The 27086-nt window shown below is 39.4% G+C and overlaps 2 protein-coding genes and 1 long non-coding RNA gene across 4 annotated transcripts in view; 1 reads left to right on the forward strand and 2 right to left on the reverse strand.

The window, feature by feature from the left end:
• The window catches only part of LOC146363917 (band 4.1-like protein 1), a 49300-nt gene extending 45155 nt beyond the window's left edge, over positions 1–4145 (reverse strand). The window contains exon 1 of one of the 2 annotated variants that reach the window (XM_084917347.1): positions 3831–4145. The gene's annotated coding sequence lies outside the window, so the exon portion shown is untranslated. The remainder of the gene's footprint in view (positions 1–3830) is intronic. The other variant, XM_084917348.1, reaches the window with a different exon arrangement.
• Positions 3962–9601, forward strand: LOC146363918 (uncharacterized). The gene is made up of 3 exons (XR_014798918.1): positions 3962–4045; positions 7792–7941; positions 8042–9601. It is a non-coding gene; the product is annotated as an uncharacterized LOC146363918 (long non-coding RNA).
• Positions 9602–19002: 9401 nt separating this feature from the next.
• On the reverse strand, positions 19003–25878 carry edn3b (endothelin 3b). The gene is made up of 4 exons (XM_084917350.1): positions 25374–25878; positions 25031–25235; positions 21372–21524; positions 19003–19584 (listed from the first exon to the last, which is right to left on the reverse strand). The coding sequence occupies exons 1-4, from the start codon at positions 25441–25443 to the stop codon at positions 19530–19532; spliced, it is 483 nt and encodes a 160-aa protein (XP_084773476.1). The 5' UTR covers positions 25444–25878; the 3' UTR covers positions 19003–19529.
• Between the last annotated feature and the right edge of the window lie 1208 nt (positions 25879–27086).

Raw genomic sequence — 27086 nt, forward strand, 5'->3', positions numbered from 1 at the left:
AGAAGCTGATTGTTTTCCCAGGTTGCTGAGTGCATGACTTCATATGCTGTAGGTATTCCTGTGAGTATGTTCATTATGTTTACCTTCCACATAATTAAGCAGTGTGGGCATCATGGTAGCTGCAGTTCTGGATAAAGTAATTATTTAATTATGAGCAATTCAATCCATACGCATGTAGCCCCTTCACCACCCAAATTAAATCTTTCCGCCATTTCCTGTATTCACATGTATTTTAGCAACCTTTACTAAAAAGGTTAAACAGATAAAAACAAGACACAGCTTCATTCTTCACTGTCACAGGAAAATGACAGGCACCACGCTGTACACAGCACAATCTTTTTTTTTCTAATTGACCACAAAGGAGCGTGTCTCCACTAACGATAGTTAACACTGAGGCATCAGGCGTGCCTGTTTAAAATTCAGTTACCATGGGAACCCTAGCCTAACATCGTCTGTCAAGCGTATCAAAATAAGATAAAGAAAATGACAAAAAATGAGAGAACAGCCTGTAGGCATTATTTTGCTAGTTGACACATACACAATGCGTGAGAGGGAAGAAGAGGTGAACCATCACATGGCACTGAGCTCAAGAATGTGACAGCTTGTGTAGAGGTAGGCATGCTGAAATGGTGGGTGGAAGAGGATGACCAACAGTTTCAAGTTGGATGTCAGGCTTGTAGTCTGCATTCAAATGCTTGTCGTGAACACAGGAGGTCAGCCGAAAAAGATGTAGATATATGGCAGTGTATCGCTTTGGAGGGATTACGTTTGTGTTTGATCATAAAAGACACAGAAATAAGTTTGACTAGTGTTTAATCGCGTTACACCCTTTGGGAAGAGAATATTTTTGCTTTACAAATCTGATCTAACCATATCAAATGTGATATACAACGCGGCTGTTAAAGTGATTATTTTATGGCTTTCAATACACTGTAAATGGCAACATGGTATTCTCAGTACATGTCATAGGTCTTCAAGCTTCTCATCTGATCATACCTCAAAATAAATGTCTGTCTTTATGAGTAGTTTGAAAAGTCACTTTCATGATTATAATAAAGCTGTACAGCACTTTTTCAGCCCAAGCAAAATCGAGCAAGCCACTCTACTTTTAAGACTAAACTTGAAACTTTTGTTTTTGATGAAGCGTATGGTTAGAGCTGGATCAGGTGATCCTAAAACCCCCCTACAGGCCTAGGTTGCTGTGAACATCACATGTTTCACTGAGCATTTCTTCTTCACCTCTTTTCACTCTCTTTGTCTTCATACACGACTCTGTACTTAATCATTATTACTAAACTCTGGCTCCCTGCAAGTGTTTCTTTTGTCTTGTCTCCCTCCCCTCACTCCTAGCAGGTCATAGCCCCTCCCTAAGCCTGGTTCTGCCAGAGGTTTCTTCCTGTTAAAAGGGAGTTTTTCCTTCCCACTGTCACCAGGTGCTTGCTCATTGTAGACCTTTATCTTACAATATAAATCACTTTGGGGTGACTTGTTGCGACTTGGTGCTATATAGATAAAATTGAACTGAACTGAATTACCTTTACAGTGTCTGTTAGGTATTAGAAGTTACAATGCTTTACCTCAGAAAATGCATTTATGCAAGTTCTAAAATTATTATGATGACATTTGATTTTTTGGTACCTGTGTCAAACTGTGCAACCAATTGTTAAAGGAGGGATCTCCAAAAGAAAAACAAATGATGTGATGTCTTCCTAGGTCGGGCATTGTCTACTGTCGCACATCATTTGTGATGATAATACAGTGACAGCTTATTACATGCTGCTTGTTATCCGTAATATGTCTTTGAAAGCTCCTGTTACTTCGAAGCAATGTGAGTTTATCCTGTGGAGAATTCCCCGTTGGCTGTGAAAAGACCACTGGCTATGCTTCAATGAGCTATTACAAATCGATCATAGGATGACTTAAAATAGGACTCAAGGGAGAATTGCATCAATGTGTGCTAGTCTAAACAAGCACTCTTGCTGAATTTAGGTGCATAAAAAGACACATACGAAGGTGTTTCCCGTCAGTCTATCACATGATGACCTAAAAGGATGTGTGTGTGTGTGTGTGTGTGTGTGTGTGTGTGTGTGTGTGTGTGTGTGTGTGTGTGTGTGTGTGTGTATTGATTGGTGACAGACTGCACAGAGGCTGCACATTAACCAGAAAGTGTGAGACTTGCATATAACCTTGCAAGTCCCACACTCTTAGTTTAGGAGTTTGCTTGAATATCTGCTACCTGTCACACATTAGAGGAAGTTGCTCTGTGGAAAATGTACCATGCAATTCTCTTACTGTACTGCTTGCAGTCAAACTTCTTGCAGCACCATGACAAAAACCTAGAAAACAGTTATTCAATATTTTTTTCCTGTAAGTGTTCACCTAAACATACATCTACACAAAGAGGCATTGCTCTAAATGAGGGACGCGAGGAGCACCACTATGACTGCGTATAGTTACAAGATTGTTATATGCACCAGGGAGACCACAAGTGGATCAGGTGAAAGGAAAATGAGACTGGAGGATGCATGGAGGGACAGAGGTGTGATGGACAGATGGATGGATTTTAGATCTATTTTGCCCCCTTCTTCACTCTGCCTTCTCAGTTTCTGAAATTCTGAGTCTCGGAGATACTGTGGCCTGCGGTGTGGCTGCAAACAAGCCAGAGACACAAGGACTGGCAGTCTGTTTGAGTATGTGGGTGAACAGAAGAAGGCATTACTTATGATGATAACTTTTTGGAAGTGTTAAAATAAAGCTTGCATTGTGGTTATTTTATGTTTTTGTGTGTATTTTGCTTTCCTTTCTTTTTTACTGTTTGCCTCGGTGAATTCTCTTTGTTGTTCCTCTGCTTGGCAAACTTTTACTGTAGCAGCTGTGCTATTAAGTTCTCTATGAAAAGGAGACGGGAAGGGGGAGGGGTGATGAAATAACTCATTGTTTTAATTAATCTTTAGCTCTGATGTGCAGTTTACAGATGCACCTTGTGAAAGTGAGCAAATTTTAAAACCCAAATTTTCAAAATAATGGCATAAAAATGGGCAATTACCCCCCACACCTGTTGCCTTTTTCTGAAAACGCATACACTTCCAGTGAAAACAACATCACAATTTGAATCAGTGCCACTTTGCACCTTTTTTCTTTATTCATTGTTATAAATGTGTCGTTTCAATCGAAAAAAGTAACAACTGCCGTCCTTCTACTTTCCCAGCATTTTCATTAAATAGCCCACTTTTAAACAGTGCAGTTGACATATTCAGGAGACCTTTCCCTTGCCTCGGCGCCCACGCCTGCCCCCTCTGCCACACCCGCGACAATACACTTCAATTAGCTCATTATCTTGAGCATCAGCTGTTAGCTCCATAGACATAGAGAAATAATAATCCTCTCTCTCTCTCACACACACCGGCATTTCCAAGAATAGGTCTGAACAATTGTACGTGGGTTGTATGTTTTTAGCGAGGGAGCTGACCAGACGTTATATGATTCAGTAAGCCGATAAAGGTGCACTTGCTTTTTGCTGGGCCTTGATATGCATGGAATAAAGGGTGCCCTCATTCCATGCAGCTTATTAAACCAGCCTGCCGACCATATTGGTCGTATTAAAGCTAATGTGGCAACACCCTCTTCATCCGCCCATGACACTTGAGGAACAAAAGCAGTGTCTTTACGGAGCATGCAGGACGCGTATTCGCGCAAAGCTATAATCACCGGTGTGTGTGATGCTTCTCCCTCTTTGCCTCCAATGTCACTTCGTAATACCCGGTAAATGCAGCATGCACCTGTTCCGCTGTCATCCGCGTCGTATGAGACAAACAAATAAACATGCATACCTGTCCTGTCAGAGCCGGGTGTCAGGCTTCAGCCCAGATTCTGATCATTGAGATGAAGGGAACTGGAAGACGGACGCCGCCACCGCCCCGGAGAGCCTTTTTCTCTGCCTCGGGAGATGCAGCCCTGCAGGCTGGGACGGAAGATAGGCACAAGCCGGCAGGGATGGCTAGCAGTCGGAAGGGCTAGGAGGACAGAGGAGAGGCGTTTTCACGGTGTAAGCAAGGGAACTCCTAACGTCGTGCGTAATGTGAGGACCGCTCTGCTCGTGACACGCAGCGTGTCTTATCACTTGCTTTACTGGTTTTCGGGTCATCTTATCCCGCTGTAAGGCTCAGTAATGGGGGGGTGGGGGGCTTCTGGCTGGAAAAGAATTAATTCTATAGCCTAATTTCACTGTAATCTAATAAATTACAAAAGCCATTAGTAAATTTGGAAGATTATAAAAGAATTGAGTGCAGTTAATATAGATGCTTACTGCATTATAGGTTGGAGGAATTATATGCGTGTTGTCTAGTCATATGTTCTCACACTTAACGATCACTTAAAAGCTGGAGATACCAACACTATGGATCAGTTTAGGCTTCATAAGAAACGGATTCAATTCTTCCCTTCAGTAGCTGAAAAAAGTTAATGGCCCAAGCCCTCCAGTTTTGTTTTGTTTTTTAAATAAGTCAATAACAGATAATAATAAAGAAAAAGAAACCAAGTTGAATATTGTTCAAAGTCAGTAACATAGTAAATGCTGCTGTTTCCTTTCAAAAATCATATTCGTTCGACTTAATTGGACTTAGTGTTTTTATCCTGGTCGTCCACGCCCAATCTGCAGTGACTCTGTGGCCCATCAGAGGGCGCCTCTGTTTGAGCCACTGTGTTAAGATTAGTTTGAGATCAGGTTAAGAGTAAAGGCAATACTGATGGGAAGCAAACTTCACAAGATGATCCCAGAATTTTCTCTGGCAGGCGTCATTACACTGAAGAGAGCTGCCTTTCCTTTTTCATCATTACCTGCAAATACAGCTCCCTTAATCTTTGCATGATGCAATTACAAACATATGTGACAAGGTTTAACCCCTCATATTATTTTATATTCAGGAGTTTTTCAAAGCCCATATCTCACAAGGTTAAGTAAAAACTGCCACACTGTTCTGTGCAAAGCAAGCACTGTGCTGATGGAGGCTCTGTGGGTGATGTATTGCAATGGTGAGTCATAGGAACCTTCTGTGCTGAACGCCCTCTTTGGCTTCATGCACAAGTGTGTTCTGTTGAAATGCAAATATGCATACAGGAAAATCAATTCCTTTCACGCTTCACTGGGTCTGCTTCAGTTGGTTACAGGATATGCATAAAGGAGGGGTAAGATTTCTGGAGGAAAAACTAATGCTATAGGATATGTCTTGATGCTTTATTGCCAAGTTAGTCTGTGGTCTCTACAGTGACCAAGTACCCACATCAACATTTATTGGATATCAGAGGATTATTTACCTGTCTTTATAATAAGCTTAAGTCATGCAGAGTGGTTAGGATAATATTTCTCCACTTGGTGGCAGTCATTTACCAGCTTTACTCTTGTCACAGCCGCCACAATGGTTGGAATTTACTATAAAAATGTAAACGCTCCCCTATAAACAAGGTGCATATAAAACAGATCAAACTCCTAAAACTATTTCCTTTGCTCTGCACCTGCAGTCTTTCTGTGAAACCACACGTATTCTGGCATGTGCCATGCTTTAACGGCCTGGTTGCGCACTCTTAACTTCTCTGGAAGTTACCGCATCCCAACATTCCTTTATTGAAGCTGTCATATTCCCTGATTGACAAATCAAAAGGTATAAATGAGAAATATAAAATCCTTTCATGACCATGTCCCTGTACTCTTATATGTATTATATATTTACTGGATTGTTTTAATATTAGGCAGCCAACTTTACGAGTTTCTTTTGTGAAAATATAATATACACAGCTCAGTATATTTTTCTTCAAAGAAAAAACTGCAAACAAAAATGTAAACCTCAAAATGTTTCTTGCAATCTTGTAAATACACACTTTCCAACCAGTATTAATATAATAACTGCACATGTCTGTCTTCACATTATAAAAGTTGCATTATCCATGCAATTCAATAATACGACAAATCGAAACATTTATTGTATTTTAGTAATATAAAAAATGATTATGGGCCAATATCCAACTTTATTAATTTAACTTCCTTTTTCTCTGTTAATTAAAGCAAATACATTTTTAACATAACTTTTATTTTCATTGTACTGCAATTTAAGTTCCTGTCACTGCTGTATTGACCTACTGGTGACAGTAGACCCTGAAATGAAAATAAGTTAAAAGCAGGAGCCAGCGATTATTCTAGTGGTTAATTTTTTTTCTTTCTTTCTCCAGAGGTCTCAGACTCATGTATCTCACAGGGGACAATCCCACAGTGAATTGCCAGTAATTTAAAAGGTTAAATTACAAACAAAAAAAGACTACACTATGGCTCATTCCCATATGGCTCCATTTTGGCAATAATGTGCTTCTACTGAGGGCCAGTATTTTTGTTAAAGGGCTTTCTCAGGTCATACATGTAAACTGTACATGTAAGCTCAAAGGCTGATTGCATAAGTATTTGTATACATGCTGAATAATACATCATAAACTCTTTAATAAGCATTTATGGATTACGCTAATATAAATGTCCTCATATAACTGTGAAACTGCTACTACAATAACAAATGTTTTCTTCCTTTTTTAGTTTATTGAAGTTATGTGGTAACAGAAAGGAGGATTCAGCTTAGGCTCGCAGTGCTCCAAACATCTGCTGTTCCTACAACATGTTACTGAAAACATCTTGAGCAGAAATAGCCCTGAATCCGTGCTCTTTGCCAAGTTTGACCCAAGTGAGGATTTGATAAATAACTAGATCAGAAAATGGAAAATAGGAACTTTCAACTGTGTCACATAACCACAGAGCAGTCCTCACATTCAGCCTCAATGACAGGGATTGAGATAGTTCAGGAATGCAGCAATTAAAGTAAGTGTGAGAAGCAGATGCTTGGCATGTGTTGGCATCTGAAAACGCTGGAAGATAAATTATTCGTGATAAGGCGTGGGTGAATCAAAATGTATGGTTGCTTGAAGCAATGCTGAGTTTTGGACACAGCTGGTCTTCACCTAAAAGTCTGTCTGGTGTGTATTCTTTACCATTGTTAATACCCTCGCATATTGTTTTCTGCAGCATGGGAAGGAAACAGGATGAGAAGCCATCTGAAAGATCCTGAAGAAGGGGTGAACAAAATCACAGTAAAGCCATGAAACTAAATTAAGTGCACTCCTTTTTTCATACTTTCCAAAGAACTTCACAAACTGATTTTTCCCCAGGATGCCAAAATGTATGTCATTCTTTAAAAAAAACCAAATAATTTAAATATATTGAAGTGGTGCATGTCTATATTCTCCATATGTTAACATAGACTCAAGTGAAAATACAGTGGCCGCTATTAGATCATTACATTCCCGTTTTTTTATTTGGTTGTTGACAAAATTTTTAACATGAATGAAAAATTAGTCTACAAGATTCATTTTTTTATTACTAATGTAAAAAAAATAAAAATTAACGTTGCTTTGCTGTCGGGCCACGAATGCTTGACATGGCATTTCTGTTTTATGGGATAGTATAAAAGTGACGGCACTGCAGAAAATTACAAGAGACAGAGAAATAATATTTAGGCTATGACAGGCAGCCAAGTTTCTTGCCTGGATCTAATTAGCTGTTAACTGTAAACATCAAAGTCAGTGTACCTTCCACCGTCCTCTGTGAGGCACGTCCTTGGCCTCCAGATGTTTTAAGTCAAATCAGACAGCTCTACAGGCTACACCTTGTACAAAAAAAAAGAAGAAGAAAAAAGACTGTAACATCACTGTTTTTTAAACATTTTTGCATTTACAGAGTGTCTTTTTCTGCTTTGCTAGATTCTGGGTGAACTAAAAAAGAAAGTGGATATGAAGGAATAAAAGAAAAACTCTAGCGCAGGTGCACAGTGCATTGCTGTTCCCAGAAAATTCCCTGTGGGTGTGAGAGTCATGAGCTTATTCTCTTCATCTCTCTGCAGATCCACAATGGTGAGTGAATTTACAATCTTGGTTGCTGTGGTTTACACATATCGAGTAAAAAAGGAAGTTGCACTAACTCTTTCACTCATTCTGTCTTCATCTTGTTCAGCTTTGATCACTGCCTTCAAACACTGAAAGGAAAAAAAAGGATTTAATTGATTTTCTATAACCCAGAAATAACAGAGCTCTTGTTGTCTTTTATATGATCTAAATCTAGCTCATTGCTGGACACAGTAATAAATAAGATTTTATATAGTGAGATGGTTGTCGTGATTTTCCAGCAGAGTTGTTTGTCTGTAGTTTGTTTGACTTGTGACCAAATAAACACTGGGAAGATTTCTGTCAGCATCTCTTGTTTAAAAGCAAACATGCTTTTACAAGCTTTAAAAGTAAACTAGTGTTGTTGTTTTTTTGTTTTGTTCTGTTGTTTTTTTCATGTACTGATCATCATTGAGATTCTGGGCTTTGGTATTGTGTTTGCTTTCAAAGTATTCTAAAATACTGTTTGGGAAATTTATGCACATTTTTGTATGTTTAATGATATTAGAACTATTTGTGTACATTAACATATAATTAAAATAATAATAATTGTCTTTATGTAAGAAATCAACTTGGGGAGTTTAAATTTTATTAGCTTTTGATTTAAATGTGAAACATTAAATGGTGCTTTTCAATAAAAATGTGTAAAATCATAAAATACTTATTTTTATTTAAACCCCTTTAACTTAAAACAGCTGCTTCTTGTACTATGACCCTGAAAACTTTAGTAGTGTTTCTATGTTGTCTCTGTGGGGAGTTTGTTCATGTGTTATTCAGACATTAATTTATATGACAAAAACCCAAATACCACATTTAAAAATGACTTTTGGTGGCAGTTTTCTCCAGTTTGGAAGTTTCCAAACTGCTCTCTATTAAAAATGTTTGACTCTAACATGTCAATGAAATGACACAATAACTTTGTACTTACAATAATTAGGGGAAATGATTTGTTCTGCTTTTTTTTAACCCATCCATCTATAGGGTCTCTCTTTGGTAAACGTGGAAAACATTATACCTGCTAAACATCAGCGTGTTAGAATGCTCAGTATGGCTCAAACATCCCGGGGCCTTGACACACAACCTGTTATTGAGATCTGGAAGGTGTTCATTTAAACCGATCTGCAAGCTGCAACAACCTTACCATATCACGCTGCAGACAAACATCTGTATTGTCTGGAGAAGCATAAATCTGCCAGTTGGTTTGATCACTGTTGCTCAGATTTACACAGCAAAGAAGGAACAAAAAGCCAAATTGCTCCACTGCGCCATGGAATGATGCTGTTGTTGTGTCACGGATAGACAGCTTGGAAACTATGTGACAAGTTCAAATCAGTCAAGTTGGTAATCTTGATGTCAAGAAGTGTGAAACGTTTTGCTGTGCAATACACGGCTGCACATAATCACTTCACTTCTGATGGGAAAATTCATCCTTGAGGCTTGACTGTAGGTGCCAATATAAAGTCTGACTCAAAAATTCAAAAGACAAACAAATCAATCATGCATGTGTCATTAGTGATGCACATATAGGTATGTTACCAATACCTACCCAGTCATGCACTCTAACCATGTCTGGCAATTGCTTGTGATGGATTAATGTGTAGCTACTGTAGTCAATCAAGATGGATTCAGCTATATGTAGAATCAATCCCAAGTAGTATATTACAAAATATACTGCTGAAATATTAATACAGTTAAGTAACAAGTGCAATATTTCCATATGAAATGTTGTAAAGCTAATGTAAAAAGTTAGCCAAATTGAAAATTATTGTGCAAGCCTAAAGTACAGCACTCGCATTAGGCTTTAAAACTTGGATAAATGTACTTTATTAAATTAGTTTTAATTAATCGTAAAAGTTGTGGGGAGGCATGAAGAGGTTCGTGAGGGACCAGGGCAGTGAGTTTGCGCTAAATCCCGAGAAAACCCACACAGAAAAGTATGACGCTACTGCAAGTGCATTAACTAAGTGATTAATGTTGCAAATTTCCAAAGGTGTCGAAAGCAGAAATAAACCCTTGAGGCTAAAATTACAGGCCACATAATTTTTACTGCACTTAATGTGCATTTGCACATAACCACGTACAGTACTCAGTATGTCCCATCAACGTCACTTAGAGTGAAAACTGCAGGTCTGCAGCCAGCTCGCCGCTTTTGGCTTTTATTAAGAAAAACAGTAAAAAAATAATAATAATAATAAAGTCTTTCTCTGCAATAATTATAGTTATCATTCTTTGACAAAATTGTGAAAACCCCTATGAAATTAACCACATTGGAATGAAAATGGGGATCAGTGAAATGGAACAATCATTTCTCCGATCAGTACTGTAGGTGTTAACTCTACATCGTAAAATGTCGTGTTGTAAAAATTGAGTTGTTAGAGGGGAGCAGTAATCAAGCCCAGAGGCCAATATTTTGTTCATTCATGTTATTAAATTCTTGAAGGAATCTTCACACATAATTACATCTATGTGCACCTGGTGTGGTGCTACAGCCTGTACTCATACACTGCACTTCTTGGCTCCCTGTGGGCACATCATCAAATAAAGCTCTGACAGACAGCTTTATTCTGATAAATGAGAAAGTAATCATCCTCCAAAGCGGCCTGGTTCTTTTACAGGTACAAACATTTAGCATTTTTACTCAAGCTAATAAACATGTTTTCACTTTGAGGTGTTATTTAGGCCAATTAATGACATGCTTGCTTCAGTTATGTAAGTTCTGCAGCTATCTGCAGCGATCACTGATCAGAGCGCATTTTATTTCATCCAAAAGCAAAAAACACAGAAAGGACCAAAATCGATGGTATTTCTGAAAGATAATTAACTTCATTGTTCGATAGTGCAGTTTAATGTCCATGGTTAAATAAACAAATTCACACTAAAGTGAACAGCCTGAAGACTCCTGCTGCTTCTGTTGTGCCCATTTCTCTTTCACACAACAGACACTTGCTCTTCTGTGACATCGACTAATAATTTGGAAAACAGAAGACAATTTATTTAACAGCAGGCTGCAAACCAGTTCTTTGGAAATATTCCTTTCATTATTTTTTTTTAACAACAAGTATTTAGAAATATAATAAAAGTCAATTTATGAGAAGTTCAGTGAAGCAAAAACACACACAATCTAATTGTGTACAAAGCGCAAGATTTTTTATACATCAGCCTTCCCTAGGTGAGCTTGAGCCCACTCAAATTGATAAAATAAAGATTTCTCACATTTGACACAACCAGAAGTAAGTTTATATTTAGGAAACTTTTCAATTTGAACAAAAATGAAAAAGCCAAAAAAACCGTAGTTAGCATATAAGCTAACTATACATGTACAAAACAGGTTTAATCACCAAACAACGGATTGCTTCATTAGTTTGTTTATAATAATGTTACTAAAGCAACAGTTGAATGTTGAGGTCATCCACTGGGAACAACAGTTCAATTGGGAACACTCCTCACATTCCTCAGTAGAACAAACCAGTGTTTGCATGTTACTTTCTTCCTCGAGGTGAGATTTGACTCTCAGCTGCATAAGAAGTCAAATGTTATGAAAGACTTTTCCTCCCATGATTTACCTTGCGGTTTAAAAAAGAAAGGAAAATTCTACATAATCATGCCCTCTGGGTAGCAGTATATTTTTCTTAAGACGTATGAGAAAAACTTCCTCATCCTTGAATACCAAGAGGTTTGGGCTGGAGATCATATTCTGTATGTGTGATGTATGTTCTCTTTAAGTAAATCAAGTGCTGGTTTCAGTTTACTGCCAGTTGTTTAAAGACATTCTCTTTAGTGTAGATTTGCACCACAGCTGCATCTTTTTTTTTTTTTTTTTCTTTCTTTTTTTGTGTCCCGTTTGGATCTTTAGCCATCAGAATTGTTGTCTTAAGGCCAAGAAAGATGCCAAGCGGATTTATTTTACCAAGTGGATCATCATGGCCTTGCCATATTGGTCCATTTGATTGACCTTTATTATAATTATGTATTTATTTTATTTTCGGTTGCTACAAACGGGACAGACGTGACTGGGGGATAGGACAGGGAGAAAGAATGAAAGAAAGAGAGGGAGAGAAAGAAAACCAAAGGGGAGAAGAGACGGTGAGAAGGGGGGAAGAAAGGAAAAAACAAACAAACAAACAAACAAACAAAACGCCTGGATCACCTGTATGGAGAAAAAAAACAGAAGAGAAAGCAAACAACAAAGAGCAACATAATAAAAACAGCACCATCACAATAAACTAGCTAGCAGTAGATAACAGTAGATACTAAATAATAAACGATATTGTGCAGCACGCAAGATAGACAGCGCACAATGTGCTTTGAGGCAGCAGCCAAGAAAGGTGTAGTCCGCGTCTGTGAACACCCGTGTGTACACCTGTGTGCATACCTGTGTGGATCAGCATGCTTGTATTCCAAAGGTTTCTCCATGTAACGATCTGCTAGGGAGTGTGGGGAGCCATAGCCCCGTCCACCAGGGTATGAAGCAGGTATGGAGGAGATCCAGGCCCCAGATATCCAGAGGCCCCAGAGTACAAGGACCCGAGGAGGACCACCAAAGGGGGGGGGGGAACCGTGCCACCCTCCTGGGAAGAGCTGAGTAGAGCCCCAAACGAGAGGTCACCCCGCAGCTACGGAGCAGAGGCCAGAGGGGGTTGCAGTGGCGTGCCCGCGGGCTCCGCCGGCAGCCAGCTGTGCCAGAGAGGACCGAGCTTCAGGCCCAGAGGCCAGAGGCCTGAGGGCATCCCAACCCCCGGAAGGAGCTCAGCCGGGCCACAGGCGCCCGGCCCCGCCAATCGGCCACCAGGAGTGAGCCGGTACATGCATGAGCGCCCAGCCCCAGATGACAAGGACCACCAACACACCAACGTCTGAGGGCATCAGCCACCGGCAGGGAGTGTGGTGAGGGGAGATAGGCCTCCGTACTTTAGAGGGCCTGAGATGTACCCAGAGAGGTTGAGTCTAAGACCCAACCTGACATATAGACACAGACAAACAGGCACACGCGGACACAGACGTGCATTCCCACCCCCATATGCACAACCAAATACTCGGCACTCACCCAACGTGTAGACAGACACAAATAGACACTGCACAGACAGTCGCACTCCCCAAACATACTCTATATCCCAGGTCCAGGTACCCCCGCCCCCAGAGGGGCAAGCCACACCTAGACCCAGGAGATGTAACCCTTCTCTCTGGGGTGGAGGCAAGCGGACCACCTCCTTATCTGCAGTAGCAGGGAGGCCCCGCATCCCAGACCCCAGTCTGACGGCCAGCACCTCCTCCCAGCCCCCCAGCCCTGACGGCTAACAGAACCGGGGTGAGTGAAGACCTCAAACCTCCCTACGCCCGCTCATATGTAATGTTGTTGTGTGCTGTTCTAAAGTGCATTTAAAACTCAGGAGAGCATGGTACTAGCTTCCTCTCAGAGAGCAGCACGGCTCCTCCCGAAAACCCTCAATGTCTAAATGCATTTAAAATTGAGGGTAGGGCACCAGCGCCAGAGGTGGGTTGGAGTACAACGACCATCCTCTGGATGCTGTAAAACGTGCCCACCCCCAAGGCCCTATATGTATGTGTTATGTGAGAGTGTGAGTAATGTGGATGTCTAGGTTGCAGAATAAAATTGAGGCACAGGCGGCCAGAAGGGGACAGAGGGGGAGTGCCTCCCCTGCACCCTGGTGACATACCTGCACCCCAAGCCCTGCGTGTGTGGGTGGGTGTGGTAGAGCGGGAATAGGGAGGCAGAGAGCGGGAATAGGGAGGCAGACCACAGCTGCATCTTACATATTAATAAATTCATTGTTATTCAGATGCTACGCTTTAATATGTTCACTTGGCTCTTTGCTAATATCCTGCAGTTTGGCGCTGGGCAGACAGTCTACATTTTTAGAGCTTCTTTCCTAAGTTTGTTATTTTTACACTGCTGCGGAGGCAGTAAACCAAAACAATAAAGCTAACCAAAATACTAAGGTCTGGTGTCGCTCCAGCTGCTCTGAATTATTTCGCTTGTAGTTAGATTTCATGGATAGTGCCATTTTGTGAAGATATTTGTCCTTGTTCTAGATTAATAACACATTGCTCAGTTTTGATGTTTTAATAGGGAAATGACTGCTTATAGGCCATGAATCTCTCTGTCCCCCAACTGGCTAGATGTTGTTTAAAGGAGCTTAAATGTACACTCAAAGATAGGAAAAGGGTAAATAAAAAGTATTTAAATGTTTTGGGTTGTTGATTTTTGTTCTTTGTATTTTAACTTCTGATTTCCGCAGTGCAAATAAATTGCAGGTACTGGTTGTCTGCAACATGGGAATGTTCCCCTTGTCTTTCAAGTTGAAACACAAACCTTTGTTGTAAAGGCCTGACTGACGATAACCCTAAACTGGGTTTGTTAGGTAGGCATTCTTGGAATCTTATTTTTCCAGAGTCTTTGTTCCCCAGTGTTATGTATGTATTTACCATCCATAATGTACAGTTGCATGTTATGGAACAAGATTAAAGTTACATGCCACATGTATTATTATATTATTATCATTTAATTTTACGTCTTGTATATTTTTTTATTGTTTTATTTATGATTAACAACAAAACTAAACTGGCACATAGCAATAACATTAGATTCACAATTTTATCTTCTTTTAATCTTTAATCTTATCTTTTAATTCATTTTCACAGGATGAATTCAATAAATGTTTAGATATTTTAAAGGGGTCAAACAAAAAACATACAAATACTTGATGAAAGTTTAAAACTGTTAAATTACAGGTGGCACATAAGAACTTTGTAAGCGCTGAGCTTTGTACCGGTTTACAGAGATGACTTACAATCTTTAGCACCCCAATACCTTATAAGTATCATTTGGAATACATTTTAAAAAGTGTGACTCATAAACATGCCAGGAGGCCTTTATGTCAGCCATGATTCAGTAGACCACTTTATCATAAATCAAGGAATTGATTCCAAATGTTTGGCTCCAACCTCTTTTATGCTGGCTTCAGCTTAGAGTGATTTTTTTAGAAACATCAGGTTGAGGTTTAAGTGGAACGCAAAAAACTTTAAAAAATAAATAAATAAAAGAAATAAAGAAATAAAGCCCCCTCAGTGTGAAGTATCAAGAAAGAATGTAGTTTTAAACTTGCTCTGGAAAGTAGAGAAGCATTTCGTCATTTTTTAAAATATTATACGTGCTTTTTTTAATTACACAAATACATTCAGATACTTCCTTTGTTACACCTTGCTAGGACTGGGTTGAACACCCTTTTTGCCTTCAGAACTGCTTTCATTCTTCATGGCATAGATTCAACAAGGTGCTGGAAACATTCCTCAGAGATTTTGGCCCATGTTAAAATGATAGCATCACACAGTTGATGCAGATCTGTTGGCTGTACATCCATGATGCCAGTCTCTCATTCCAACATATCCCATAGATGCTCTGTTGGACTGAGCTATGTGTGAGACTGTGGGGGTCATTTGAGTACAGTGAAAGGGATGAACATGGTCAACAACAAGCTCACTAGGCTTGGCATTTAAACAATGCTCAGTTGGTACCAAGGAGTTCAAAGTATGCCATGTTGTTTACACCAAATTCTGACCCTACCATCTGAATGTTGCACCTTTAAGTGAGACTCACCAGGCCAGGCAATGTTTGTCCAAGGTTTTTCAGTCCAATTTTGATGATCCCATTTGAATTGTGGCTCAGTTTCCCAATCGTAGCTGACAGAAATGGCACCTGGTGCCATTCTGCTGCTGTAGCCCATCTGCTTTAACTTTCCTTGTATTGTGTGGTGCTCTTCTGCATACCTTTGTTGTAACAAGTGTTGATTTGAGTTACTGTTGCCTTTTTTACGGCTTAACGCAGTCTGGTTATTCTCCTTTGACCTCTGGCATTAATAATTCATTTTTCAGCTGCAGTTGAAATACTCTGATATACCGATGTTGGCATCCAAATGGTGCCAGCTCGTAATATTATTACTATAATAATAATAATAATAAATATGCTGTCGTCTCATGAACAATAAAATAACAGCATTTTAAAAAGCTGGTTATTATTTAATCAAAGCATAAAAGACTTTAATGCATATTCACATCACAATACATTACATTTTGTTTACAAACAACTGTAAAATGACAACAAATATCAATGTTCGATGTAGAAGGTGGGCTCCATTAGACTCAGTTAGTGTGCATTTGAGCAACATAATATCATAATTATCATATCATATTTGATAAGATGCTGTACTTTTCTACATGTAACTGAATCAGAATAGGTGAAGCAATATTGATGTGCATTTTGTGAAGCATTTCTTTTTTCTTTTCTTTCCTTAATGATCTTCTGTATGTTGTTTACATGATCAAAATAAATTGAACATAAACAAACAATAAATGTAATTAAGCATCTTGATGATTTTATCATATCTAGATAATCTGTTGTGAAAGGAGCAATCTTTATTATCAGTGATTAGGACCGGTAAGTTCACTCTATGACACACTGGGCTCATTTATTTAATGAGCCAGAACACAAACAGCTAACTGTAAGCCACACAGGGGCCCTGAACCTGCTGTTGAATAGTCAGGATGTCTGCTCGGAAATATTTCCCATGGTATACTGTGGGAATAAGACCTTGCTCACTGTAGGTTTACACTGAGGCTCCAGGGTAGGCTTATTTAGGGTGGACTTAGAGTGACATTCCAAGATGATAGGTGGTATTAGTGTTTCAGAGGGTCCATATGACCTCAGTCTGTCTACAAGGGGAAGGTGTTGTGTGAGAGAAATTTCAAACAAAATAATGCCTTAATGGATAAAATGTAAAACAAAAATGTAAAAACAACAACAACAGCAAAAAGTGACCATGGTCGCGATTTTTAAAAATGTGTTATCACAAGGCAAATTATCTCACAATCTCAGGATAGCCAACATGTTTTCTTATAATGAAAAGACATTTTCCTCCTGTTCTTGAGAAAACAAAGACTCAAATTAATTAGAAAATTATCTCGTGATCACATGGAGAAATATTTTCTTTTGCATAGATTACAAGGACATTATCCCATTATCTGGATAACTTTGTTATTTCAAGATATCAAGATTGAAAGAAAGCGTCACAAACCACAGCTTATATCAGCTTCTCACAGTATCTGCTGAAAAACTTTGTAACTCCTGGTATTCGCTTTATTTATTGCTCATCTTTTTTTTAGCACAAGAAAAAAAATGCAGGTAATGAAACTTGTATAATTATTAATATCAAGTTTTAGATTTTAAATGTATTAAATACTGTACAATGGTGGACTGGCTTAGAGAGATAAAATATTTGTATACATGTGGCGGCAGTTCCCATCTCACAATCTGAGCATGAGTTGGGCTAGAGCGTAGATATCATAAATTCAACTCAGCACATGTGATCGCTACGAGTGAGTAATTTTTGGTGAAAAGAGTTAAAGCACTGTGATTGACCTTGTGCACACCCAACAGACAATAAACCCTGAGGCTACTCAGCTGTGCTGCACTCAGTACTTCCCCACATCAGACCACTTTTCTAGACCAGAGAAGCTCCATTTCTGATGAAAGAATTTCACTTCACCAGGTCTGGGTACTTATTGTACATTTACGCAGTCTGAGGCAGTTGTATATTTGTAATGAAGTATTTGTATGGCGTGAGGATCAAATACGCAGAAAGAGAATTTAAAGAAAAAGCAGGATTTACATAATGGTGGAAAAAAAATGTGAAATTTTGTCACACCATATAAAAAAGTTCACTTATATAACTGAAAGGATTTACATGTAAATTACTCTGTTTACTGCTCCTCATATCTCCTGATATCTTGTCCAAAGATTAAGAGTCACACCTGTTTTAATAAAAAGCATACAACAAGTAAATAGCATGAAAATAGTCACTATTACTGGCTAACAGATTATATAAAGTTACCAGTCTTACAGGAAGAAAAGTTATTTCATCTCTATAATAAACCACTGTTACTGCCAGTGTTAATGATGTTTTGTCATACTGTTAAAGGAAATCCTGGCTCCCACCTCTATTTCGAGTAAGCTTCTTTTTTATTGACCTGCTATGTTTAACGGTTGATTAAGGAATGGGAATACGAGCTTTTAAATGTACATACAATTCACACACACTCACACACTATACATACGACACAAAGTGAGGAGATTTTTGAAAGTATATGTGTAATTTGGAAAACGCATGCATAGTTTTGACTCTGTGCATCCAATATGTTACATATCATATCATGGCATATGCTTGCTTTCAACACTGGATTCTTTAACAAAACTATAAACTATAAAACTATAGACACGGTCTTGTTCTCCTCACATTAAAAAGTAGCTCTTTAAGTATAACAATACTACTTTTTTTCCACAATCAATATTATCACATTGCTTAATGTTCACGGTCTCTCATCCTTTGTCTTATCTTTCTTGCACACAGATGCCAATTGTGACAAGTTTAATTTAGGAGCTGCATTCCCGAACCTGTGACTACACATGAAATATGTGAAAAACACTGTAATGCTAGTTTAAGCTCGAGGGCCTAATATAAGTCAATTATTAGGGCTTCCTCATTTTAAACTCCATAAATTAAGCAACAGACACTAACATTTACTCCTGTAATTTTCCTGTTTGATTTTCTAGAGCAGTCTGCGTAATCTGACTTGGCTTTAGTTTATACTAACTGCAGTTTTTCTGCCGTGAGAATATTTTTGTTACTTTTACTCTAAATTCTGAAAGGTGCAAACTTTTAGAGAATAAATAAGCAAAGTTTTCTTGCTCAGAATCTGTTAGAGGACACTGAATAAATGTATTTATTGCTCAGCTGAAGGGTAATGATATAATAAGATGCATTGCATAGTTGTTTTTTAAATGAATCCTAGCTATACACCATAAAGCAGTTCACTGGCTCTGAAGTTGTTATTAATCTGAGTTTGCTGTGGAGCTGAGATGAAAGCTTGATGAACATCAATAATGGTTTTAACAAATAATATAATTAAATGCCCTCCATAGAGGCTACATAAACTCAATAATATGCCTCATAACACAAGTGGCATTCTCCATTGTGGAATGGTGTTTTAATGGCAAAGTATCAGGCAAAACATCAAAATATCATGGCTTCATCCTGCTTTACATAGCTCCTCCTGGCGCTTTTCCCTCTATAGCATTTTTGTGAAAATGCCTCCGTCTTCCTATATACATTGATATGATCTCATTATTTTGAAAGACTGAGTCAAAGGCAGTTCATAAAACTACATATGAACGCAAAGGGTGGGTCTAAACGAGTTTTGCATAACAAAAGGTCACCAGCTATTATGCTGTGGTTAAAGTTCTCCTCATGAGGCTCTCAGATGGGATCAAAAGGGGATAGGCTCCGCGGTCTGTATCACATTTGCTGAAGTTTCTGAGTTCTTGAAACCAACTTGCTCCAAGAGTTATGATGCTGAGGAATGTCGGCAGTGTTAAACTCCAAAGTTCTTTCCCTGTGCGTACCTGGGAAGGCAAAGTGCCAAACGGAAAGAAATGAAGGGTCCATTCACCCAAGAAGAAGAGAAGAAGATGGAGGTGCATCAAACTGTCATCCAAGTCCAGGAATTTTATGACGACTTCGGGTTGGGATGATCTGTATGAAGCTTTGAAGAGAACATATCAGACTAAATTAGTAATACTGAAGAAGCAAATATTGCAATTCAGTGCTGCAGATCCATAAAGTTAGGAGACTCAAAAGAAACTGTGTCATTGTGGCTTCACTTCATGGTCCCCAGTGTGGGATTATACAGTAATACAAATTGCCCTTATTTAGACCAATGTGCTGTATCCAGAAGCACACAGTACAGTAAAATCAGATACTTGACAGATTTATTCACCAACCTCTTTCTTCCCATTTTAAACAAATGCCCAATTTACTAAAAATATACTACAAGTTTCTGCTTAAAATAAGTAGGAAGAGTCAAACACTTATGTATATGTTTTGTGTATATTTTATAAATTAGCACACTGTCCATTGATCACAGCATATTTAACCAGGAATCTATTCAAGCTACAGTTTGTTAGAGAAAAGTGCTTGCTCTGGATTTGTGGTGGCCCACTACAATCCTAATTTAGATTTGTAAATGTCACAGCATTTTCCTTTCAGTATGAGAACCTCCCTCATGCTTGAAAGTTAACCTTTGACTGTCCAGGCTTGTCAAACTGAAGGAAATTTCAGCTCCCTAACAATTACGGGCAGTTCCAAGAAGCAGCTGATAGCACTTGTTTGTGTTAACCTAACCTATGAACAGCTATTACCCTGCACTTATGTGGCGATTTAAAGTGCTGCATGCTGCTGAAGTTCAGGCTTTTCGTGCAGTGATTTATCATGGGATGTTTTCCACACAGCTATTGAACAAACTGCTATTCATCAGAGCTGACTTGAAATTGTGTTAGCTGGTCTTGAATCATCAGCAGGAGAAAATCGATTTCTATCACCACGTAAAAAACAAACGTAAGGTAAGCCCAAAATAAATTAAATGTCAATGACAAACCACTGCAAGAAAAAGTTGCCTATTCTGTCTGATAACAGGCTAGACGATGTGCCTATCAGTTATATTTATAAGAAAAAAAGTACCAGTCACACCACTGCTCTAGAGCAACCATCCATCCATTTTCTTCCATCTAATTCAGGGTTGAGAGGGGGGCTGGAGCCTGGAGGGGGCTGGAGGTGTCATAGCGTGAGAGGCGGGGTACACCTGGACATGTTGCCAATCTCTAACACAGAGAGACTGACAACTACTCACATTCACATCTAGGATCAATTTCGAATTCCCAGTTAACCTAACTCCAATAATTGCACGTCGGAGAACCCATAGATATCCCACACAGACACGGGGAGAACATGCAAACTCCACACAGAAAGGCCCCAGTCAGAGGGTGGAGTCAAGCCCAGGACCTTTTTGCTGTGAGGCAACTGTGCTAACCACCTTGCCAACGTGCTAGAAGATGCCCACCAAGAAGAACCTAACTCAATACTGGTTTTCTTGTTAGGTAGTGCAAGCCATTGCTGAAAACATATTTTACACGAAGCGAAAAGTCTGGGTGTTTTTCTCCAGCTGTGTCCACGTGAGAATAGCACAGCTGTCCAAAGCAACTGTGTGGACATATTTTTTGTCCTGTGGGCTCTAAAGGCAGCACCGTACAGATAAACCAGAGTAATTCAAGTACAGGATCTGGCCTGTCAGAAAGTAGAACTGCTGACAATGTCAACATTTCTGTCTGGGCATTTTCTGAAGTTCATGTTAAATTTATTATAAGCCTCTTGTCAGCACAAGGTTTATTTCTGTCACTCTTTAGGCTCATTTATGGATGCAATCAAAATTCACAAAAGCAGAGAGAGGAAAAAGGATTGTCTCAATATCATTTTTACAGAAATAATCAGACTGACCTTGACAGACAAAAATCACGACACTCCGGGTCTGCATCGGTCACAACACAACGGCAGCGCGGTGTCTCTGCCCCCTCGTGTTGGGACGGCTGAACACCACGTCGTTTTCGCTGACGTCCTCTGTAGTTCGACATTCCGTACGGCACAGTGCGCCTTAGAAGGACAGAGAGAGGCCTTTTTTCAGCATTTAGCAACAGATGAGCAAAACAAAGCAAAAATAATAAATGGAGCAGATACATCAGGACCTTCACACTGTCAGTGCTCAAACCCTACGCAGAAAAAATTTGTTTTAAGTTTTAATTATTCATTTTAAAGCAATTTTTAAACAACTACATTTTTATGTTCTCCAGTGAACCAGGGAACATTTGTTCTTTTGATAATGGAAAATGCAGCCAGAAAGGTCAGTGAAACTGAATAAAAAACAAACCTGACATATGACTTCGATATATCACATTTATAATGTCAGCATCCATCACTATATTGTCTATTCTGGCCCTAATCCTCGCATCTGGATAACATTTAGACTCCAAGTGCCAGGTAGGCATCACTTCTTTTCTTTCTCTTTCCACTCATCTCTTTTCAACCATGTGTGATTGATTCTGTGAAAAATAAAGATCTATTTAGAGGCCTTTATATCTTTAGGACCTACGAGGTTCTGGAAAAGGGGGGGGGGTCTGCTGACAATGTCAACCTTTTATTGTCTGGGCATTTCTGTATGACAAATGAAAGATTCATTGAATTGACAGATAAATTCAATGAATTTATCTGTCAATTCAATAAAATTGAATAAATTCAATAAATTCAATGAATGTCTTTTTCCACTGGCACTTCAGCCTGTGTAATTAACTTCAGGGTGAAATGCATTTGAACCTAATACCTGTTCAATCTAAAGTCGGGGCTGTGAGTCAGAGATCACGCTCAATGTAGTGAAATGCTCTTGTCAGCTGAGGGCAGTTATTCCAAAGTGAAAGAAAAGATTTGAGGAAAGCTTCACTTTAAACACTCTTACAATGTGCAGGATCTTTTTGATCAAACTTGGAGCTATAGAGGAGATGTCGTACTGTATGTACACACAAATACTTCAAAGTTAGTCTTGTAAGCAAGAACAAAAGGATGGAACATTTGGGATTTCTCCTCTAACTAAGGGTTTGCTATGTTTTTGTTTCAAAAGCATCAAATCCTTTTGGGAGTCTTCTGTTTCAGTGCAGTGCTCCAACCATGTAAGAACAAGTTTTCAACACGCACATAATGCACCTAATACTTGCTGCAATAGAGTTACTGGTATTGTTTTCAACTTTGTGTGTGTGCGTGTCCATGTAAATATGTGTGTAAGGACACACCCACTATAGGAGAAACTGACATAACAAAAAGGTTTTAGAACTTTGGCAGGTCTTTGGGCGTCTGCCTTTACCTTACTTTACAGATCTTTAGCTGAACTCAAACTGCAAGTGGCAGCCACAAGTTAGATGATGAGTCCTATAGCTGGAAATAAAAAGCCAGCTAACTAACTGAGAAGAATATTTATCTGTAAGACTTCAGCCAAAGAGGATTTGTGACTAGATTGGTTTGACTGTTTGTCCGTTCCTGAGCAGGATTATTTAAAAGTTATAAAAAGTTATGAAAATCTTACTAAATGTGGTGCTTGGCCTAACTTAAAAGGAAATCTGAATTTGATGTGCAGAAGTTGATACTGTTGCGAGATCAGACACTTTACACCAGTGGTTCCCAAACTTTTTTTGCTGGGCCCCCCTTTGTTTTACGAGAAAAATATTCGCCCCCCCGCGCGCGCGCGCACGCACACACGCACGCACGCACACATCCTCCAACCACACACACCCATATTTTGCGGTTTATTTCACACCTCAAACATTGAGTAAACAATTAAGCAAATACAAGTAATCTGCAGGTAGTAAGAAAATAAACTACTAACTATTTTACGCTGCGTCCGCACGTACACGGGTGATTTTGAAAACGCAGCTGTTTCGTCCACACGTAAACGGCGTTTGGAATCACCGAAAACGGAGATTTTTTTAAAACTCCTTTTTGGGGTTTATGTGTGGACGAGGAATACAGAGTTCGTCAGGCAACGTCAAAGGTATGTGCCTTTTTCCACATCACGCTGTGCCCCACGTTATTGTTTACAGGAGATGAATTGCAGAATGGCAGATAGTCAGATTAACAGTATTTTGTCTCTATCTTCAGGTTTTACACGCTTACATTTACACACACAGTTACTGTCCCTCTATTTAGAAAGGCAAAGGCGTCACGGTGTAATTATTTTACATGTAGTTGATTTTTTTCCTGTGTAATAATATTCAACATTGCTATCAATACATTTTTCAAAAAATGCCTCTCTGTGCCAAATGGGTTTAAAAACATGAACAACTGTGGGATACTGTTTGTCCCTGATTTGAACCGAGGGAACAAATCGTGGCAGGATCAGCCTGATATTATTCGTATCCCACTGTAACTTTACTGTATAAAGAGCTAATATCTCCAAAATGTCAGGAGTAGTTAGTCATTACAACAAGTATTTGTGAACTAAAAATTAAGAATGTGGGATACTGTTTGTCCGTGATTTGAAGAGCCCAGCGCCTGCTCTCGAGGCAGGGAAAACCAATTCTGCAGGGGAGACCTACCTTGGCACTTGTGCAGGTGAAGCCAAAGGGAAGATATGCTTCACCATATTTTCTAGTCTTTGGCTTAGAATGAAGTTGGTTTGGAAACATATTCAGCGATGCTTCATCTCCTGCTTTGCGTTTGTGTGGGCGCCCCGTGCTAGCAGTGTCCAAGCGTTTTGCTGTTTCCCTTTTCATGCCGCGCCCCCCCCCCTGCAATGGCTCTGCGCCCCCCCTAGGGGGCGGGCCCCACACTTTGGGAAGGTCTGCTTTACACCATGTCTTCACGTCAAATTTTTTCAACAAAAAAAAAATCTGAAACTAAACCAAATCCTTGGTAGACGTATAGCATCTTAGACTGCCCCTTTTTATATTTGTAGTTGAGATGTTTGCTGCTGACAGCAAACATCAACTCGACTCCTTTTTTTCTCCTGCCATAACTTTGACAACTTGTCTAAGAAACACCCCTTATCAAGTGTTTTTCACCAGTTAATAGCAATGGTAAAGGCTATGGCTAGATAAAGCTAAATACATAACCTAATTAACATAGAATCAAATAATCATTAAAGATGTAACAATACTTACTTAATTGTTCCCACATAACCTGTTACTACCCAATCCTAAATATATCTGTCAAACCATTTCAGCCAGCGCAATGAAGAAATCTGTCATTGCATTTTATCAATAGACAGACTTAGGCTATGACTCATGGCGTGCCCGGAAAACACAATAAATGCACTAACTTTGGTAAATAATATCCTCCACCTGCCTGATTCCAAACTCTTGCAGGAACACTGGCAATCTGTTGGGCCTGCCATCACTTGAATCTGGTGCCTCGGGGTGGGTAACTGGGTGTAACTGCAATGTGTGGTGCCTCTAGTGCACGGCTCCTATTTCAGTTGCAAAACCAGCCACGTGCCAATCTTCGTTTGAAAGACTCTAAATTGCTACTTCTTATCACACCTGACAAACAAGGAGACGTTGTGCAACCTCTGGGATTCTTGCACAAAAGCGGATTGAACTTAATAAAGCGTGCCTTACTCGGGGGTGTTGATCCAGATGATATCCAAGTGGCAGTAGTAGACGCACTCTTTATCCTTGTAGGAATAACAGGTGCAGCGCTTTTGTCTGGACTTTGGTTCTGTTGTCTCAGACAGCTGTGAGTCAGCGGATCCTCGGGAGCCAAACGCCTTTGAGTCCAATTGGACCAAGGCGCGGGACGCCAAGATACCGTTATTAGAAGCAGCTATGTTTTAAAAAAAACAAAAAAACAAAACAATAAAAAATAATAGTAAACAGCTAAATCAGAAGTTCTTCATAAATAAAAAAGGTACTGAGTGGATTCATAAACAACCTTAAAAAATAAATATATCTTATTGCCTACCTTGCAAGACAATAACTGCCAGTATCTTGAAAAGCACGACTCTTGCGAGGATGGACAGCATCTTTGCCATGTCTCAATATATTCCACAAAATAAAGCAAACGCCTGATGAGGAAGCAAATTAATCTCCAACCATCATCGATCTATTAACTTTGGCGCGTGTCCGTGTGCAGTTCATGTGGTCCGCAGATGAAAAAACAAGTGTCGGAGGACGCCGTCTTTCATTCTAATGACTTCATCCCGTAAATCCTGTACCTGCAATTTTTACACTGAGGTGGAGGGAACATGTGTTTATTCTAATCCAAGCTTCAGACTGCCGCAGTCGCAAAACAAGTGCGGTCTTTGGAGCGAGGCGAGGAACAAACCCTTGAAGTCGCTTTGCCTTCTAAGACATGCGGGACTTCGGAGGGTACACGCCCACACCTCTCCTAGCACCCACCCTCTGTCAGATGCAGCAGCAGTGTATGTATTTACATATATGCCTATTCATACTTATTTATTTAATGCTTTTACTCATTTTTACTGGACACCTTTATGAATAAATCAATGAATGAATATTAATACTCTTGAATAGTAATGCTCTTATAACACATAAAAAGGTATTGCTCAGTGATGGATAAAAGAGACAAACGTGGTCTTGATAGTGAAATAAGTCCTTCAGCTGCACTAATTAGTGCTGTCCTGTTGCCACTGACTGGCGCATATTATCCATAAGTTGAGGGTATGAACTCAACACACAGAGGCCCCACCCCAACTAGGAGACTGAAGCCAGGAGCTTTCTTGGTGTGCTGCCCAGAACCACTTATCACTTTTTGCTATTTTCAAGTTTATAGTACAGCTGATTTAAACAAACCCACTTCTAGGCCATCTTGGTGTTGCTGCCATACAGGAAGTGTATTTCCCCCTTGATAGGCCTTTTAATTTTATGGGTAGAGCTTGTTACTAAGTCAGCTGTAAACATTTTTTTATATATAAATATCATTAAAGTCAGTGTTTTAAGTCATTCAAGCCTATTTATAATTTCATTTTAGTGTATATAACGTGTGTGTGGTTAGCATTTTCACCTCACAACTAGAAGATCATGGGCTCAAATCCACCTGCCACCCAAGGATTGAGTTCCTATGTTCTAAGTTGTTTCTGACTTCCTCCCACAGTCCAAAGACACACATGTTAAGTTGACTGACAATTCTAAATTGTCCGTAGATGTGAGCGTGAAGGATTGTCTGTCTTTCAGTGTTTACACTGCGATAGACTGGAGACCTGTGTAGGTTGCAATTTTTTTTTACACAGCTTTCCTTCTGTGCATTTTTGCAAAAAAGGAGTTACAGTAAAAAGATTTGCCTTTGAATTTAGCAATTTCCTCTCAACTTCCAGACCAGATAAAATATTTATGCTAGAGTTGCTGGTGTTTGGCATGCAAATAAAGTAAACTTAGCAGTTTGCAAACGACCTGGGACACCATACAAAACTGGATCAGTTACGTGGCCACCACCTATCAAGAACACAAGCCAGAATGAAGAGACTTGGAAGAGACAGCCAAAGCAACAAAGGTGTTTTATTGGTACACAGGAATGTTGTTGACTGATCCAATTAATCATCAGAACTTGTCTGGTGATGAATGTAAGACAAACATATCAAGCATTTAGTGACTGATATACAACCAAATCGAAAATATCAGTCATATTTCAGTGAGAGCCAGTTCCAGCCAAGCTCTG

This window comes from Perissodus microlepis, chromosome 20, assembly GCF_051167445.1.
Source record: "Perissodus microlepis isolate ML-2025 ecotype Zambia chromosome 20, ASM5116744v1, whole genome shotgun sequence".
In the NCBI taxonomy this organism is placed as follows: Eukaryota; Metazoa; Chordata; class Actinopteri; order Cichliformes; family Cichlidae; genus Perissodus; species Perissodus microlepis.

Excerpts from the sequence above, each read along its gene's own strand:
- edn3b (XM_084917350.1), bottom strand. The coding sequence starts at position 25,443 with ATGGCAAAGATGCTGTCCATCCTCGCAAGAGTCGTGCTTTTCAAGATA. Across the intron at positions 21,525-25,030 it reads ATCTGGATCAACACCCCCGA|GCGCACTGTGCCGTACGGAA; the intron begins GTAAGGCACGCT and ends TGTCCTTCTAAG. Across the intron at positions 19,585-21,371 it reads CGTGATTTTTGTCTGTCAAG|CTTCATACAGATCATCCCAA; the intron begins GTCAGTCTGATT and ends TTCTCTTCAAAG.